The following is a 16,092-nucleotide window of genomic DNA, read 5'->3' on the forward strand; positions in this document are numbered from 1 at the left end:
TTCTCCATTCAACCTAGTATTCAAATCGGAACGCTCACAGCTCACTAGTGCATCTTTGCCGATTCTGGAGATTCCTGCTATTCAACGCCCGGAACTAAGTAAAAAAGACAAATTCTACGCAAGCATGATTTATTTGGTTGTTATCATAATTGGCTGCATACCAATCGCTGTTGTTGGCGGATTCTCACACTTTCAACCGGGAAAAAGTCTCCCATTCCAACGGGGTTGGATCATGGCATGGTTTACGGCAGGAATTGGAGTGGGTCTGTTCAGCCTTCAGGATGTTTTGACTGATAGTACTTGGATCCGGCGGTACGATTTTCTTTTGTTTTTTATTCTTCTAGTGGTTGTCATTGCGTCTTTTGTACCAGGGATTGGTGGATTCATTGTTGTTGGAAAGATGATTCGCGAATTTGGTACCTGTAGTCTTATATCTTAAGTAGAGTTTTATCCTAGCTGGTAAATTTCACTAAAGATAGAAGATTATTGATGAAATTCACTTGGTGTCTCACTCTAGGTAGTCACAGCTTCAACATCGCTCGACTATTATTTATGCTCAACACGTTCTTCAGACACTGACGTGCCTGATGTGACGACGGACCTCATTTAATGGCTTCAAATCAATGAGAATCTTCATTAAAGATTAGGGCTTAAGCTATTAAGACAAGAAGAGACCTCTAAGTCTCAAGATTGTGCAGCCTATATGGCCATACTGCTGTGCCTACCGACAGGGAATGATTTTGATCTGAGCTTGGAAACGTGGATAGAAATGAGATGTATAGAATCGTAATTCAACACTCAAAATGACTGCTAAGGGCGTCGGGCATACGCTACTAGAAGTAATAGACTGTAACAAGTGTGGTAGAGAATTCCACTGATCAAGTAGCATTAACAAGATAACATGAAAAGTAATAAATACATCTTTCTTGGCTGAGCGGTAACCAACCACATCATGCTATCGTATTTCCTTTCCTCAGTACACATCCAGCCTTCCATCCATCATCCTCATCATACCATACTTCGTCGGCAGCCAAACATGCCTCACCCCCTCCCCAAACCCATCCAACACCTTCCTCCCCGGCCTCCACCCGTCATCACCAACCCTCCACTCCACCCTCCTCTCCCCACCATCATCAACCACATACCTCACCCCCCACACAAAAATATGCCACTCATCATCACACACATCAAGAATATCACTATCCCACTCATCAGTATCCTCATCCTCCCGGTCCCGACACTCCTCATTCGTCAACACGCTGAATACCTGGGCCTCCCGCAGCACCGGCATCCGCCGCACCGCCCGCGCGAAAGCCGTCAGCAAGCGCTCGACGTGTTCGGCCGCCGGCGCGATGCGGAAAACGTATTCACGCACGCTTTCCATGCCGCTCATGCCGCAGCCGGTCCGTGGCGCCCATTCGCGATTCCAGACGCGGTCCCATTCTTCGTCTGCTGCGTCCGGGCCTATTGGCGGGTAGTGTTGCGAGAAGGAGGAGGAGGAGGAGGAGGAGGAGGAGGAGGAGGAGTCGACGGGGTAACCGCGTTCGTTGCTGCTGCTGCTGTCGTCGCTCTGGCGGCCGGTGAACCAGTATGACCCGTCCGGCCGCGCGATGTTGAGCTCGACGCGCATGCTTTTGAGGCGCGGCCAGTACGGCATTTCTGCTCCTTCTCCTGATGCTCCTCCTCCTCCTTCTCCTCCAGCTCCTCCAGCTCCTCCTTCTCCTCCTACTCCTCCTTCTCCTTCTTCTTCTGCTGCTTCTCCTTCGGCGAGTGACGTCGACGCCGGCCAGAACAGCGTCTCGTCAGCCGTAGCACGCAGGTCGAGCTCGACGAGGCCTTGGGAAAAGCGGCGCAGAGCAGCGCTGAGGGGGTCGGAGGGTAGCGGGTGGACGAGGTCGGGCAGCAGCAACTTCCCGCCACGGCGACAGCGCTGGTCGAAGCTCGGGCCGTGCTGCTGGACTTCGAAGAAGTGGAGGCGGGCGGTGCGGAGACCGGAAGGAGCGAAGGGGGAAGCGGGGGAGGAAGATAAGATGCGGCGGGCGAAGTCGTGGCGGGCGTCGCGGAGCGGGCCGGGCCAGGGCTTGTCGTAGTGGTCGCAGATGGCGTCGTAGTGGCACGGCGGGGGCCGCTCGTAGAGGTAGGGCAGGTCGAGGTCTTCGAGGTTGGGGAGTTTGGCGATGATGGCGAGGATGGCGCAGAGGTCGACGGGGCGGATCTGGTGGTCGAAGGGGCTGTAGTGGGTGTGGGATTTGGCTTGGAAGCGGAAAGAGTGCACGAGGGGCAGTGCTGGGAGTGTTTCGGGGTCGAGCAGGTGTAGGCGCCAGCTGGTGAAGCGGCGGTGATGGCAGGGCTTGTTGCCGTCGTCGGTTTGGCGCGCCATTTGGATTTCGAGCGAGAGTCGGCGGAGCTGGGATTCGGAAGAGGAGGAGGAGGCTCTTTCCTGGAGGGTGTCGAGGGCTGTGAAGAGCGCCTTGATCTGCCTTGTGAAGTCTTTGTCCATGGTCTGCAGTTCTTCTGGTATCTCTCGGCACGCGAGAGGCGCTTCTGGAGAATGTTTGAGCTCGGGGAAGGAAACTTCAAACGTCACTTTCCGCAACAGGGCTAGCCGATGGCCATGATACAATTCCAGTAGTTTGTCCAAGTTGTGGCAATTGACATCAATGCTCCTCGGAAATTCGACTCGTTCGACGGCGACATGGAAATTGCGCGACACGGTGAGAAGATTTGCGTTGGTTTGACGGTCGGCGAAAGACACGATCCGCTCCAAGAGCTCCTGCGGTAGACTCGCCATTGTGGAGGTTGTGGAGACCATCTGTGCCAGCCCTAGCGCACTTATAAAGAAATGCCAAGTTTGGGGGCTGATTTGTGTCGTCTGGGCAACCGCTATAGGCCCTGGAATAGGCAGGTGGTCTGAGCTATTGCCACACCCCAGCAATGCAGAGTAAATGCAGGTACCGCAGGATTTCCTCGGCGGAAGAAATCTTGACTTGAACTCTCGTGAGCCTACTGGTCGCTAAATACAGTTGCTCGTCACGAGCCCTATCAAAAACGTATCCCCTTGAAAAAAAAATTCCAATGAACCAATTCAATCTGTAGAAAAGAGGGTGGCCAGGATCCGATCCTACCCAGACACTCCAATGCAGTAATAATAATCCAGCCAAAACGCTGTCCCACAATTATCCCCATTCGTTCCCAGCGCCGCATTCCACTCCGCCAACTGCCCCATCGTAATCCCATTCCGCTCTGCAAACGCGAAGCAGTAATCCCCGCTCACCGCGCGGTCCCACTTATTGCAGTTCGCCGCCGCGCCTTCCTGCACCCACTCCGCCGGTGGCCGCGTAGCCGTCGGCTCCGCCGCGCTCGTCGTCGTCGTAGTTGTGGGCGTGTCGTCCCCAGACACGCCGACGCAGTACGCAGAATCCAACCAAAAGTTATCCACACAGTCCGAACTAACCGCGGGATTCCACGCCAAAAACTGCGTCAGCGATATCCCGGCCTCCGCAGCAACACTAGCGCACGTGTCGCCCTCGACGACGATGTGCCACTCGTCGCAGTTGGCCGGCTGCCCGGTGTGCGTCGGGGCACCCGGCGTGGGCGCCGTCGTCGTTGGTGGTGGTGCCGTCGTGGTAGGAACAGTGGTAGTGGGGTCGTCGCCGTCGCTCGCCACGCCGACGCAGTACGCCGAGTCGAGCCAGAAGTTGTCGACGCAGTCGGAACTCACCGCCGGGTTCCACGCCAGGAACTGCGCGAGCGATATGCCGGCTTCGTCGGCGACGCTCTGGCACGAGTCGCCCTTGACGACGACGTGCCACTCGTCGCAGTCGGCCGGCTGACCGGTATGCGTCGGTCCAGGCGGGCCCGGCGCAGCCGTCGTGGTGGCGTCCGGCGGTGTCGTCGTGGTGGAGGCGGATGGCTCGTTGTCGGGCTGGCCGTACCACGAGCCGCAGTAGCGGACGCCCGTCTCGAAAACGCAGTCGGGCGAACTGGCGTTGGCGAGGCCGGCGTTCCAGGTGCCGAAATCGTCGAGCGAGACGTCGTAGTTCACGGCGGCGAACTCGCAGTTGCCGGCCCAGCGCGTGCCTGTCAGGTCGAACTGGTAGTCGTCGCCGGCGAAGTAGGCCGAGCAGTCGTCACGCGTGCCGTTGGCGATGGGCAGCGGCGGGTAGAGGCGGACGTAGGGCGTTTCGGTCGCGTCTGGGAGGGCGGTGAAGGGGGTGCCCGTGAAGGGTTCGGTTGGAGAAGCGGTCGTGTAGCCTGGGCGGCCGGAGTAGGTGTTGATGTCGCCGACGGCCTGCACGCAGTAGCTTTCGTCGGCGATCAGGTTGGTGCAGTTGACGTTGATCGAGGGGTTGAGGAAGATGAAGTCGTCCAGGGAGATGCCGAATTTGAGCGTCAGGAGGTTGCAGTAATCCCCCGGCTGCACGTCGTACCATCTGCCACAGTTCTGATTCGAGTCGGGTGCTGCGTCAGTCGGGACAGTCGCCGGCGTGGTTGGCGTGATGGGAGCCAGGTCCGTGGTTGTTGGCGGCACGAAATTAGTGCCTGGGGCAGAAATGCAAAGCTGTGCGCCCGTCATGCTGTCTAGGTTGTAGCAGCCAAAGTCAATGATCTACGGCAACCATTAGCATCTCGAATGTCTCCGCTGACAGTCACGATACTTACCGGGTTCCAAGCATGGAGCTGTGCTTCTGTGATGTTCGAAGCTCGGGCAATAGACGTGCATGTATCGTTCGCAGTCACAGTGAAAACTTTGCAGCTATTGGTAAGACACAGATCCCCAGACGTGGGGAAGTCGGCACACCACGCCGGTAGATCGTTGTCCGATAGAAGCCACGCCGTTCCGATTCCTTGTGTGGTCGATATGCTGAAGCAGTCATCTGAGGGCTGGATTGAATACGTTGTACCCGCGCAAGGTGTAGGTGTCGTCGTCGGCTCTTGACTACAGACAGTCAGTTCAAGCTACTATGGTCGCGCGGTTGACGTGCACGTACGTGTAGAAGTCAAGAGTAGTCGTCGTCAGTGGCTGCCCCGTAACCCCACAACTCGACGTCATAGACTCGTAGAGGGACATGCTCGCGATTGCCGGCCCTTCAAAGTATGGAGACCCGGCTTGTAGGCGAAGACTTTTCAGAAAGCACGCATCACATGGCTCTGGCTCTTCCGCGCCAGATGGGATGGCATCCAAGTAGTTGAACATGCTATCTTGTTCGAACCGTCAGTAGGGGTTACAGGCTAGGAGGTGGGGCACTCACTGCCAGGATCCGCAAAAGCAGCGGCGAGGGCAGCAACATTGTTGCAGTATCGGTCGCCGTCCTTCAAACAGGTCGACTCGTACAGATACTGGTAGGTCCCTGGGATCCACAGCGCTGACACGTTGAGGTCAAAGGATCCCGGGAGGATCTCCTCTCCACATGCGTCTTGCACTGCGCTCTGATAAGCTGAAAGAGAATCTTCACAGCCGCTGGTGCAGATTCTTTCCAACGTCTCAGGGCCGTAAAAGAAACCCGGAATCAAGTTCTTGACAACCGGATCGCATGCCACATCCGACAACAACGCTTCGGAACAGGTATTGGAAAGATCGGTGGGGACGGAAGAATTGTATATGAGCTGAAGAGTGGAAGCCGTCGGGCAGAATAGGAGGACAAGAAAGAGAGCGAAGCTCCTCTGAAAGAACGACAGGAAATTGAATGAAGTCTTCTCCATGTTGTGGAAGAATTTGCAAAGAGCGGCAGTGAAGGACAGAGACTGAAGCGCGAATATCTACCGTCTGCATGGTCTTTTTCACAACCAGAGTCCTACCTCAGCCTCCGGTCAGGCTACAGCCAAGAGCAGGCTGCCGCCATCACCTGTTGGTTGAATGCCTTTTGCGGACGCAATCACCGCTGGTGCATTGAAACGAGGTGTGAAACACCACCTAGAGCAATCAATTCTGCGCGAAAGGAAGTTGGGGTCCGAAAGTGAAACCATTGTTTTTTCAGTCATCCGCTATCACGAGTCGTTTTCGTGCATAGCAATATAGAGATGCAGGGTGTGAGGTGGGGTTGTTCTCAGCTGTTTATTGATAAGATGGCTACCGTACCGGCACATCCACCTTAATTCAGACCTCGCGAGCGGATGTAGCCGGTTATGCGTGTATGCAGAGTCACACACCATGTCTGAAAAGCAATAAATGTAGGCGATATAATATACAAGCAGTTGTTTTTCACCTTGGCGTTGCGACTTGGCATGCACGACGTTAGACGTGTGGGGTCTGCTGACTGCTGACTGGACATGCCTCCAGGGATACAGAGGCGTGTTGGTAATTATCTGAATCCCCTGCTAAATTAGTGGTCGGCTGCACTACCGAGCCCGATATGGAAGTTTCACCGTGCACACTAGTGCCATCGGTACAGAGGGGCACAAGCCGATAGCTAGCGCGAAGAATAGCAGGGCCTTAGAACATGACGTAAGTCCCTCTCAATTCTTTTTTCTTCTTTCTTTTACGATGAAAAAGAACATGTATGGGTAGATGAAGCTATCATCCGGATGTAAATGTGGAATTAATAAGTATACTTTCACGTCCGGACGACAGCTTCAACTGCCGATGGTATGAGCGAAAAATAAATTCACGCTAGCCGTCGTTGCAATACCCCCGTACTTGTCCACCGGTAACTGCCTGAATTCGGGTATGCAGGGTCCCAGGCACACCAGCGGGCGCTTACCGATCAAGGAAGGTAGCTCGATTTCCGCCCCCGCCAAGCAACACCACGGAATCCTACGACCCATTCTTAGTTTGTATCCAGGATGCACAATTTCACGGTGCTTCAGGCCCTGGGAGTCCACCGCCAAGCTGCTCGTCTGACACACGCCGAAGCGATGCATTCAGCTCGGCGACGGGGGATTCATGTGTCGAGAGACGGGCAGGCGACCGGCGCCACCAGACCAGAATGTTATATACAACATGTTCAGCGAGGTCTGATTGATGCATCCACGATCTCTTCATCCTTTGGTCTGACCGCAGCGCGTTCGCTGCTGGACCACAATGCGGACCTTGACGCTCTTTCTCGTAGCCGCTTTGGCAAATGCATTCCCTCATTCTAACCACGCTCTTTTTCCCTCCTCAGCAATTGAGGACACTGGCACTACCTGCCGCAATCCTGTTTCGTATGCTCCTTGTTCCTTCACCTCAATGCTGCATTGACTGACGGCTCTCAAGCTATTACGATTACTCTGCAAAGTCCCGCCGGGACCAAGCACTCCCCATTTGCCCAATTGAGGAGACTTCAGCTGCAGTTGAAGTCAGCTCTTTGTTTGCACGTCAAGTCGTCGGTGGTGACGACTATTCGTGTGCCCCCGACCGTCCCTGCAGCAACAAAGCATGTTGTCCCAAGGAAACTCTCCAGTGCAACTATGGTGAGGAGTACTGCGGCACGTCAGGCATCTCCCCGAACGAGGTCTGTTGGTCCAATTGTGATGCCAAGGCCGAGTGCGGGAAGAACGCTGCAGTGCCTGGTCAAGAATGCCCTCTGAATGTCTGCTGTGGAAAGTGGGGGTTCTGTGGCATGACAGAAGACTACTGCGAGGTCGAGGACAAGGGCACAACTGGAGGCTGTCAGTCGAACTGTGACCAGCCCGGTCCCAAGAACAAGGCTAGCACTCAGTCAGACAGGATCATCGGCTACTATGAGGGATGGCGCTACAACAGCGTGTGCCAAGGCATGGTATGTGAACAAGCTCCTCTGATCTTGATCTCCGCTAATAGCATTAGGGCTTCGATGATATTCCAGTCAACTCTCTCACTCATCTATACTTCTCCTTCGGATACATAACGCCCGGTGATTTTAGCATCGCCGGCATGGACGGTCTTCCTTACGAGCTCTTCTCAGACTTCACGAACCTGAAGAAGAAGAACCCTGGGCTCAAGACCGTTGTTGCTTTGGGTGGTTGGACGTTCAACGATCCTGGCCCAACCCAGAAGGTTTACAGTGACATGGTCAGCACGAAGGAGAACAGAGCCAGGTTCATTGAAAACCTCTTCTCCTTCATGCGCCAATACGCCTTCGATGGCGTCGACTTTGACTGGGTAAGTCCATTAAGCTCCATGCGCATCCCTAAGCAGATTCTCATTGCGGTATATAGGAATATCCGGGTGCCGATGACCGCGGAGGAGTTCCCGATGATGGGAAAAACTTTGTCACGTTCTTGAAGGAGCTCGACGAAGAGAACAAGAAGCAGCCGATGCATTATATTGTCTCTTTCACGGCACCTACGAGCTACTGGTACCTGAGGCATTTCGATTTGAAGGTACTTTCAGAAGCTTCATCTTCACAAGATCTCCACTGACCACTACAGGCTGTTGACTACGTGGACTTCATCAACGTCATGTCATACGAGTAAGCATCTCCCGTTCCTTTATAGACTCAGCTTGATGGCTTATCATTTCGCAGTCTACACGGAGTATGGGACCGCGAGAATCCCATCGGCTCGCACATCTACGGTCACACCAACCTGACAGAGATGAAGCTGGCCTTCGATCTGTTCTGGCGCAACGACGTGCCGGCCAAGAAGCTCAACATGGGTCTCGGCTTCTACGGCCGAGCCTTCCAGCTCGAGGATCCGTCTTGCAGCAAGCCCGGTTGCCGCTTCAAGGGCGGTGCTACCAAGGGAGCCTGCAGCGGCGAGTCCGGCATCCTGAGCTATCGCGAGATCAAGGAGATTATCAAAACCGACAAGCTCAAGCCTTACCACGACAAGACAGCTGGTGTCAAGTACATCACGTACAGAGGGGATCAGTGGGTCTCCTTTGATGACGACGACACGTTCAAGCAGAAGAAGGAGCTCGCGGCAGACCTTGGGCTGGGCGGCTTCCTGATCTGGGCGGTTGACCAGGATGACGCCGAGCTGAGCGCCCTTCAGTCCGTCATCTCGCCCAAGAGCCTTGGTGCCTTCAAGAATGACGCGAAGGATAAGGACTACTTTGAGGACTCCAACGCTCAGTGCTACATCACTGAGTGTAGCGGCAAATGCAAGCCTGGGTTCTTTAAGATCACGGAGCAAAACTGCGGAAAAGATGACAAGAAGAGCCAGCTGTGCTGTCCGTTGTCTTCAGCCCCGAACCCAGAGAACTGCCAATGGCGGGGTAATCCTCCCTTCTGCAACGGTCATTGCCAGGACGATGAAGTGATGCTCGAGATGAACCGGTAAGTCTCCAGGACTGAACGCTAAGCGTGAACTGACTAACCGTGCTCTAGCTGGGGTGGTGGAGGATACTGCACCGACGGAAACCAGGCGTACTGTTGCAAGAGCCCTCTCGCCCAGGAGAATCAGTGCTACTGGGCAGGGATGGGCAAGAAGTGCAACAGCGGAGACCGCGCAATGACCTTCTCCGGAACCGTCCTGTCAGAAGCCGCCGACATTGCGCAGGAAATCATCAACATTGTCGGGAAACCCACGCCGCTCCACCAGATGGCTGGAGAAGCTCTCTCAGAGTTGCTCGAGATCATTGAGATTGACACCATGAAGGTATACTGCTGTCCAGAGGAGGACACCAAGAAGTGGCAAAACTGCGACTGGTACGGCGAGCCGGGGTCGTGCTTTGACAACCATTGCCCCGAAGTCAAGTCGGTGCAGCTGACTGACAGCTACTTTGGCGGAGGAGACACCTGCGGTTGGAGATGGGAAAGAGTTCGAGGTAAGTTCCCTGCAGAATGATTCTCTTGGAACAACCAAACCCTGACCCTCCGTTTCACAGTTTTCTGCTGCGAGCCTACTGGCGGGGAGCCGCTCTTCCTGCCGGTCCCTCTAGAGAACCTCTTCGAAAACCCCCCTACCGGTGACGGCATCGACACTGATTTCAGTCTTGAAACCGATGACACTTTTGGCGACGGCCAGTCAGATACCAATGATAACCCTAGCGACGCCGCCTTCCAATTTGTCGTCTTGACGTCCCCAGAAGACCTTCAGGTATCGCTTGACAAGCGAGACGGCTCACACTGGGACATGTTCAACTGCAAGGATGCCGTGACTGAGGGCGAACACACTGTGCAGATGGTCTGCACAGACACCTCAGAGAACAGCAATTGCTACAAGATTGGCCTCGGCCACGGTGTTCCCGGCACCATCCTCCAGATGCCCAAGGGCTGCGGTCCCGGGAAGTATGCCGTAGCAAAGAGCATGGAGCCGTCCAAGAATACGCTGTTACCACGCCATCTGTCTCATCTGGGCGAGCGAGCAGTCGTCTATGACCTGACATTTGACTACAACTTCCAAAGGGTGCCCCGTGACTTGGGTAACACTCAAATGCGTATCGACTTCTCGAATCAAGACAATTACTGGGACGAAGTCGTCAAGGCGACAGTAAGTAAGAAGAAGAAGAGCAAGAGGTCCCTGGAAGACTTCGGGGGCAACCACGTCCAGTGGCTGGAAGAGGAATACCGCGACGACCACCACTTCGGTGGCCTGAGCACGCGGGAGCTGCATGAGCGCTGGTTCGGAGAGGGAATCCTCGAGTGGTTGACTAGGATGGTCAAGCCCGAGATTAAAAGGGAGTTTACAAACAACATCCACGAGACGTTCACTGCTAAGATAGTCGACGAGAAGTGGTCGTGCACGAAGGGAGACGTTAGCTACGATGGCCACATCCTGGCGCAGGCAATCCTCGACATGTCTGTCGAGACCAGCTTCGGATTCACTCTCATCGTCACCAGCCTCAGGGATCTCGATCTGAAAAAGAGCTACCTGACGTTCTACAATAAGGGTGAGATCTCTGGAACAGTCACCCTGGAAGCCGTAGCCAAGGTCTACTACAACAAGAAAAACACCATCCTCAATCTGCCCTTCCCCGGTGCATCATTCAGGATTCCCGGAATCGCCACCATCGGACCTCAAATCACGGTGCAGGGCGAGATCAACGCACAGCTCGGCCTGGCTGGCACCATCGAGACGAAGCTCCAAATCGCCTCGTGGGAGACACGACAAGTGCTTCCAGACACGAGCGAATACAAGCCAGATGAGATCGGAGACGGTGTCAACTTGGACAAGACCGGCAGTTACCAGGGTGGCCGGGAGCCGGAATTCTACGCGGGCGTGAAGGTCTCGGGCGATGTGACTGCAAAGCTCTCAGCAGCCGCCGGTAAGTCTTCCCCCCACTCTCCTTTAGGGGCAGCTGAGCTAACACATCCATAGAGTTTGGCATCCGGTTTGACGACAAATGGGACGTGCCGTACGTCGGCGCCGCCGTTGTGGGCGAGGCAAAGGTCTTCGTGAAAGCCGGCTCGGGTATCTCGACCCAGGCCAATTGCCCATTCACCTATTCCCTCGACGTCGGGGCACGCCTGTACGCCCACATTACCGATGGCGATCTCTTCGGGTGGGGCATGCAGGACTTCGATATCACGCCGGCATGGAACAAGAACCTGGCCAAGTCCGAGTGTCCAGATCTTGGCCCGATTCCTCAGAAGCGGAGCGTCATTCCGGGCCTGCCAGGAACAGTGACGGACAACATCACTTCTGAAGTGGGCCTTCACACGTTCCAGAAACGAAGTGGCGTATATGGGCCTGCTTTCAGGATTCCCGTCGGGAAATTCTTCTGTCCAAGCTCTACAGATGATAACGAGGACGAGTCGGGCGATTGTTCCGATATCGTGCCTTATTGGGACGACGACGAATTCAACACAAACGATGGCGAGCGTTACAAGTTTCGGCGTGATAGCATTCACTCCGGAGAATTTGACGAGGCTAACGTGTACACTAACGAAACTGAAGGGGGTGGTTTGTTGGTACACAACCTCCAGAAGAGAGTAACGCCCAGAGATGACAAGATTTGTGGCCTCGAAATCATAACAAGCCACCCTAACGGCGGGGAAGCTCCCGGTTTAGGAGAATTGCCTGTAAGTTATTTTCAGATTCTTCCCGTCTTCACAGCCTCGCCACTCGGCCAGCCAGACCCCATGACTGCAATACAGGCATCCGCTGGCTGGTTTGACTTATAAGTAGCAGTCAGACAGACACATGACAGTATCGCAGCTGACAACGGACGTTATTGTAGAACGCGCCTGTCTACGGATGGGAAGAAGCCCAAGTTTGCAGCAACTTTGACTGGGGCGGGCCTCTTACAACACCGACCGCGGGCCAGATGTATCATGCGGAGCATGTCATGGAGTGGCAGCTGCTGGGCCTTTTCTTCGTAGAGGAAGATAGGAACGGCGATTACCCTACCTGGCCACATCCAAACCCGACTATCAACCGCCAGCTTAATTTTTGTGAATACGTCAAGGAGTACTGGGACCATGATGTCGCGATCAACGGTGTCACTCAGAACATTCCACAGCATCTTGCAGATCAATACCCTACTGAAAACACATTCACAGGGGACTGGGTGCTCTTGCAAAGTGAGATAAATACACCAGCCAAAGCGAAGGTATGTTCCGTTACTGTTGCATGAAATGAAAGATGCACATCCTAACAGATCGTCCCAACAGGCATGGCTTCTGTATCCAAAGAACCGCTTCATCATAAACCCAGACAGAGCTCAGAGGCGCATCGCACGCAACATAAACGAGGCGAGAGAAGTTCTCAAATCGCTGAGAATGCTCATCGGATCCGCGCACTACCACATGAGTCCCGGCATTATCGACATCCTCAAAAGGCAAAAGGGTCGCATACAAACCATGTTGAGCACGCTCGACAACCAGGTCCTTCCTGCGAATCCGCCTACCTACAACGGGAATCCCGGAACGCCTTGGACGCCGATGGGTTTGGCCGACAAGTGGCATCAGTTCATGCTTGAAAAGTACTGGATTGCCCAGAGCAAGACTAACAAGGCCGTCAACGAGCTCCTGCCTGTCATCTCAGAGCAGTATGCAGATCAGCAAGCGAGGGACAATGCGGTCGACCAGCCTGGCGATGACGCTGATACGCTGGCACGGAAGCAGAAGGAAAGGGAATTCATCGATGACATCGACGCAACGGCGGAGCATTGGAGATCAATTGGTGCTTGGCCTAATCCGTTCTTTTAGGTAGATAGAACATCTACCAACTTTCCTTTTTGTAGAACCTTTACAGAAAACTACTATACCACCACTCCCAGCTGACAATCAAAACGGCTGGGTAGCCTTTTATACCGTAGCAAAACTCATGTCTTTCTTAATTGGGAAGGAGCCTTTTCGGAATGGATTTTGGGATTACCTATTTGGACCTTTTTCCGCGTGATTCACCGTCCAGGTGGTGTGAATGATAACGGCCGCCCGTCAGACGTTCGCTTACGCGCCACCGGACGTCCAGAGGGGCATTGCATCCGAAGGCCAGCGTTATTTATTTTAGCTCACGTAATGGGCAGTTGAAGCTATCGTCCGGACGAGAATGTCGAATTAAAAACTCTACATACACGTCCGGACGATAGCTTCAACTACCCTTGTGTTGTTGTAATTTTTCTTTCTTTTTCTTAAGAAAAAGGGCAGGGCAAGAGTTACCCTAAATCCGAGGATCCTGCTCTTCTTCGCGCTAGCCCTCGGCTACAACACCATCCGTACGAATGACACCTTCCCCGCTCGGGAGGCCTTGCAGAAGCTGGGGTTGCACAGGATTCAGGATTCAGTCAATACGACCTTCGCGGCGTCCCTTATAATCGCGCCCTCAGCTCTTCTAGACACTGTCTACCAACTTGCGCCGTGGTGCAGTAACCAGTGCTACCATGCGTTTCTTTTCTGTCGTAACGGTCTTTGTCACCACTGCCCTAAGTATTGCTGCAGCCTCTTCTCCAGGAGCGCAAGGCTTAGTTGACCTCGTGAAACGACGCATTCCAGCACACGTTGACGACTTCGAGTTCATCCTGACGGAGAACAGCACCGCTGGCTATGACGCATACGTTGTATCAACGCCTACCAAAGGACATGTGTGCATTAAGTCCGGTTCTCTCAGCGGACTTGCGAGCGGGTAAGCAGGCCTGCTGATGAAGACTGTGCCTTCCTGAGTTCTGAAATTTTCTCAGGCTGTACCGCTATCTTGCCGATGTGGTGGAGGTAGACATCTACTGGTTCATTGGCTCTCGATTGCATTTAGCGCCCTCTGAACTTCCTAGTGTCAATGGAACACTCTCCGGGGCCAGCACCGTACCGTGGCGGTATCACTTCAACACAGTCACCTTCTCCTACACCACGGCCTTCTGGAACTGGACTGATTGGGAGCTCGAGCTCGACTGGCTCGCACTCCGCGGCGTCAATCTGCCTCTGGCATGGGTTGGCGTCGAGCGGATCATCTACGACGTATTCAGCGAAATAGGACTCACGCACTCTGAAATCAGCTCCTTCTTCAGCGGACCGGCGTTCCAGGCGTGGAACCGTTTCGGCAACATCCAGGGCTCCTGGCCGAAAGGCAGCGAGCTGCCCATGTCATGGATCGACGGGCAGTTTGCGTTGCAGAAGCGGATCGTGCGGCGCATGGTTGAGTTGGGCATGACGCCTGTGTTGCCATCTTTCACCGGCTTCGTGCCACGCGCAATCGCTCGGGTGCTCCCCGACGCTTCGATTGTGAACGGGTCGCGGTGGGCCAACTTCACGTCCGAGTACACGAACGTGACGTTCCTCGAACCATTCGACCCGGCCTTCTCGACGCTGCAGAAAAGCTTCATCGACAAGCAGACGGCCGCATACGGCAACGTCTCTCACATATACACTCTGGACCAGTACAACGAAAACGACCCGCTTTCCGGCGATCTCGACTACCTCAGGAACGTCTCGCACGGCACGTGGCAGTCGCTGAAGGGCGCAGACCCGCAAGCCGTGTGGCTGATGCAGGGCTGGCTGTTCTACGTCAAGCAGTACGACTTCTGGACCGACGCCCGCGTCGAGGCCTACCTGTCCGGCGTCGAAGACGACGCCGACATGCTGATCCTCGACCTCTTCTCCGAGAGCTTCCCGCAGTGGCAGCGCACCAACTCGTACTACGGTAAGCCGTGGATCTGGTGCCAGCTGCACAACTTCGGCGGCACCATGGCGCTGTACGGCCAGATCGAGAACGTGACGGTCGACCCCGTCGCGGCCCTCGCCGACTCCGCCTCCCTCGTCGGCTACGGCCTGACCATGGAGGCGCAGGAGGGCAACGAGGTCATCTACTCCCTCCTCCTCGCGCAAGCCTGGTCCACGACCCCGATCAACACTACGCAATACTTCCACGACTGGGCCGTCCGGCGCTACCGTACCTCCTCCACCACCCCGAACAACCCCCTCCCACCAGCCATCCACACCGCCTGGTCCACCCTCCGCACAACCGTCTACAACAACACCGCCATCCTCGCCCCCGCCTTCGCCTCCGTCCCCAAAGCCCTGCTCGAAATCCGCCCCTCGCTCACCGCGCCGTCCCTCGTTCCGCCGCCGCTCGCCCCGGCCGCCGTACTTTCGGCCTGGACCGACCTCGTCGTCGTTCACAGCTCCTCCTTGAACACTACGCCGCCGCAGACGGACCGCGTCTGGCACGACAACCCCGCGCTCGCCTTCGACGCGATCGATCTGACGCGGCAGGTGCTGGCCGACGCCTTCGCGCCGCTGTACGCGGAGCTGGTCGGCGCGTTCAACGACAGCGTCGCCACTGGTAATGCGTCCGATGCCGTGGACGCTATCGCGGCGAAGGGGGAGAAGATGGCGGGGCTGCTGGGGGCGCTGGGGCGGGTTTTGGGGGTAAGTCGGCATTTTTGTTTGGGGCCGTGGGTGAGGGCTGCGCGGGGGTGGGGTGGGGAAGGGGGAGAAGGAGAAGGAGGGGTGGCGGACTACTTGGAGTATAATGCGCGGAATCAGATTACGCTGTGGGGGCCGAATGGCGAGATTAAGGATTATGCGTCGAAGGAGTGGGCGGGGTTGGTGTTGGGGTTTTATAAAGAGCGGTGGAGGATTTTTGTGGAGGAGCTGGTTAGCGCCGCGGCGGCGGGTGGGGGGGCTGCGTATAATGAAAGTGCGGTGCAGGAGCGGTTGATTGCGTTTGAGCAGGGGTGGCAGATGGAGAGGTGGGGGGAGGGGGATGACGAGGGGGTGTGTGAGGGGGAAGGAGAGGAGGTACGGGATGTGATCACTCAGGTTACGGCTGAGTGGCCGGATGTGTTTGGGTTGGAGTAGAACGACTATT

The 16,092-nt window shown here is 55.4% G+C and overlaps 4 protein-coding genes across 4 annotated transcripts; 2 read left to right on the plus strand and 2 right to left on the minus strand.

The window, feature by feature from the left end:
* Window positions 1–973: 973 nt before the first annotated feature.
* On the minus strand, window positions 974–2,791 carry LTHEOB_2740 (uncharacterized protein; the record flags this gene model as incomplete). The annotated part of the gene is made up of 1 exon (XM_035511586.1): window positions 974–2,791. One exon carries the CDS (start codon window positions 2,789–2,791, stop codon window positions 974–976), a length of 1,818 nt encoding a protein of 605 aa, XP_035363466.1.
* Window positions 2,792–3,121: 330 nt separating this feature from the next.
* LTHEOB_2741 (LysM domain-containing protein) lies at window positions 3,122–5,703 on the minus strand (the record flags this gene model as incomplete). Its single annotated transcript, XM_035511587.1, has 4 exons — window positions 3,122–4,609; window positions 4,663–4,939; window positions 4,992–5,202; window positions 5,253–5,703. 4 exons carry the CDS (start codon window positions 5,701–5,703, stop codon window positions 3,122–3,124), a joined length of 2,427 nt encoding a protein of 808 aa, XP_035363467.1.
* A 1,318-nt stretch (window positions 5,704–7,021) lies between these two features.
* Window positions 7,022–12,995, plus strand: LTHEOB_2742 (Chitin-binding type 1 protein; the record flags this gene model as incomplete). The annotated part of the gene is made up of 11 exons (XM_035511588.1): window positions 7,022–7,143; window positions 7,196–7,700; window positions 7,748–8,062; window positions 8,119–8,283; window positions 8,332–8,372; window positions 8,427–9,179; window positions 9,231–9,670; window positions 9,731–11,110; window positions 11,164–11,867; window positions 12,026–12,397; window positions 12,459–12,995. The coding sequence occupies 11 exons, from the start codon at window positions 7,022–7,024 to the stop codon at window positions 12,993–12,995; spliced, it is 5,334 nt and encodes a 1,777-aa protein (XP_035363468.1).
* Window positions 12,996–13,669: 674 nt separating this feature from the next.
* Window positions 13,670–16,082, plus strand: LTHEOB_2743 (Alpha-N-acetylglucosaminidase; the record flags this gene model as incomplete). The annotated part of the gene is made up of 3 exons (XM_035511589.1): window positions 13,670–13,911; window positions 13,967–15,650; window positions 15,768–16,082. The coding sequence occupies 3 exons, from the start codon at window positions 13,670–13,672 to the stop codon at window positions 16,080–16,082; spliced, it is 2,241 nt and encodes a 746-aa protein (XP_035363469.1).
* Between the last annotated feature and the right edge of the window lie 10 nt (window positions 16,083–16,092).

The sequence above is a fragment of the Lasiodiplodia theobromae genome (assembly GCF_012971845.1).
Source record: "Lasiodiplodia theobromae strain AM2As chromosome Unknown scaffold_7, whole genome shotgun sequence".
Taxonomy (NCBI): Eukaryota; Fungi; Ascomycota; class Dothideomycetes; order Botryosphaeriales; family Botryosphaeriaceae; genus Lasiodiplodia; species Lasiodiplodia theobromae.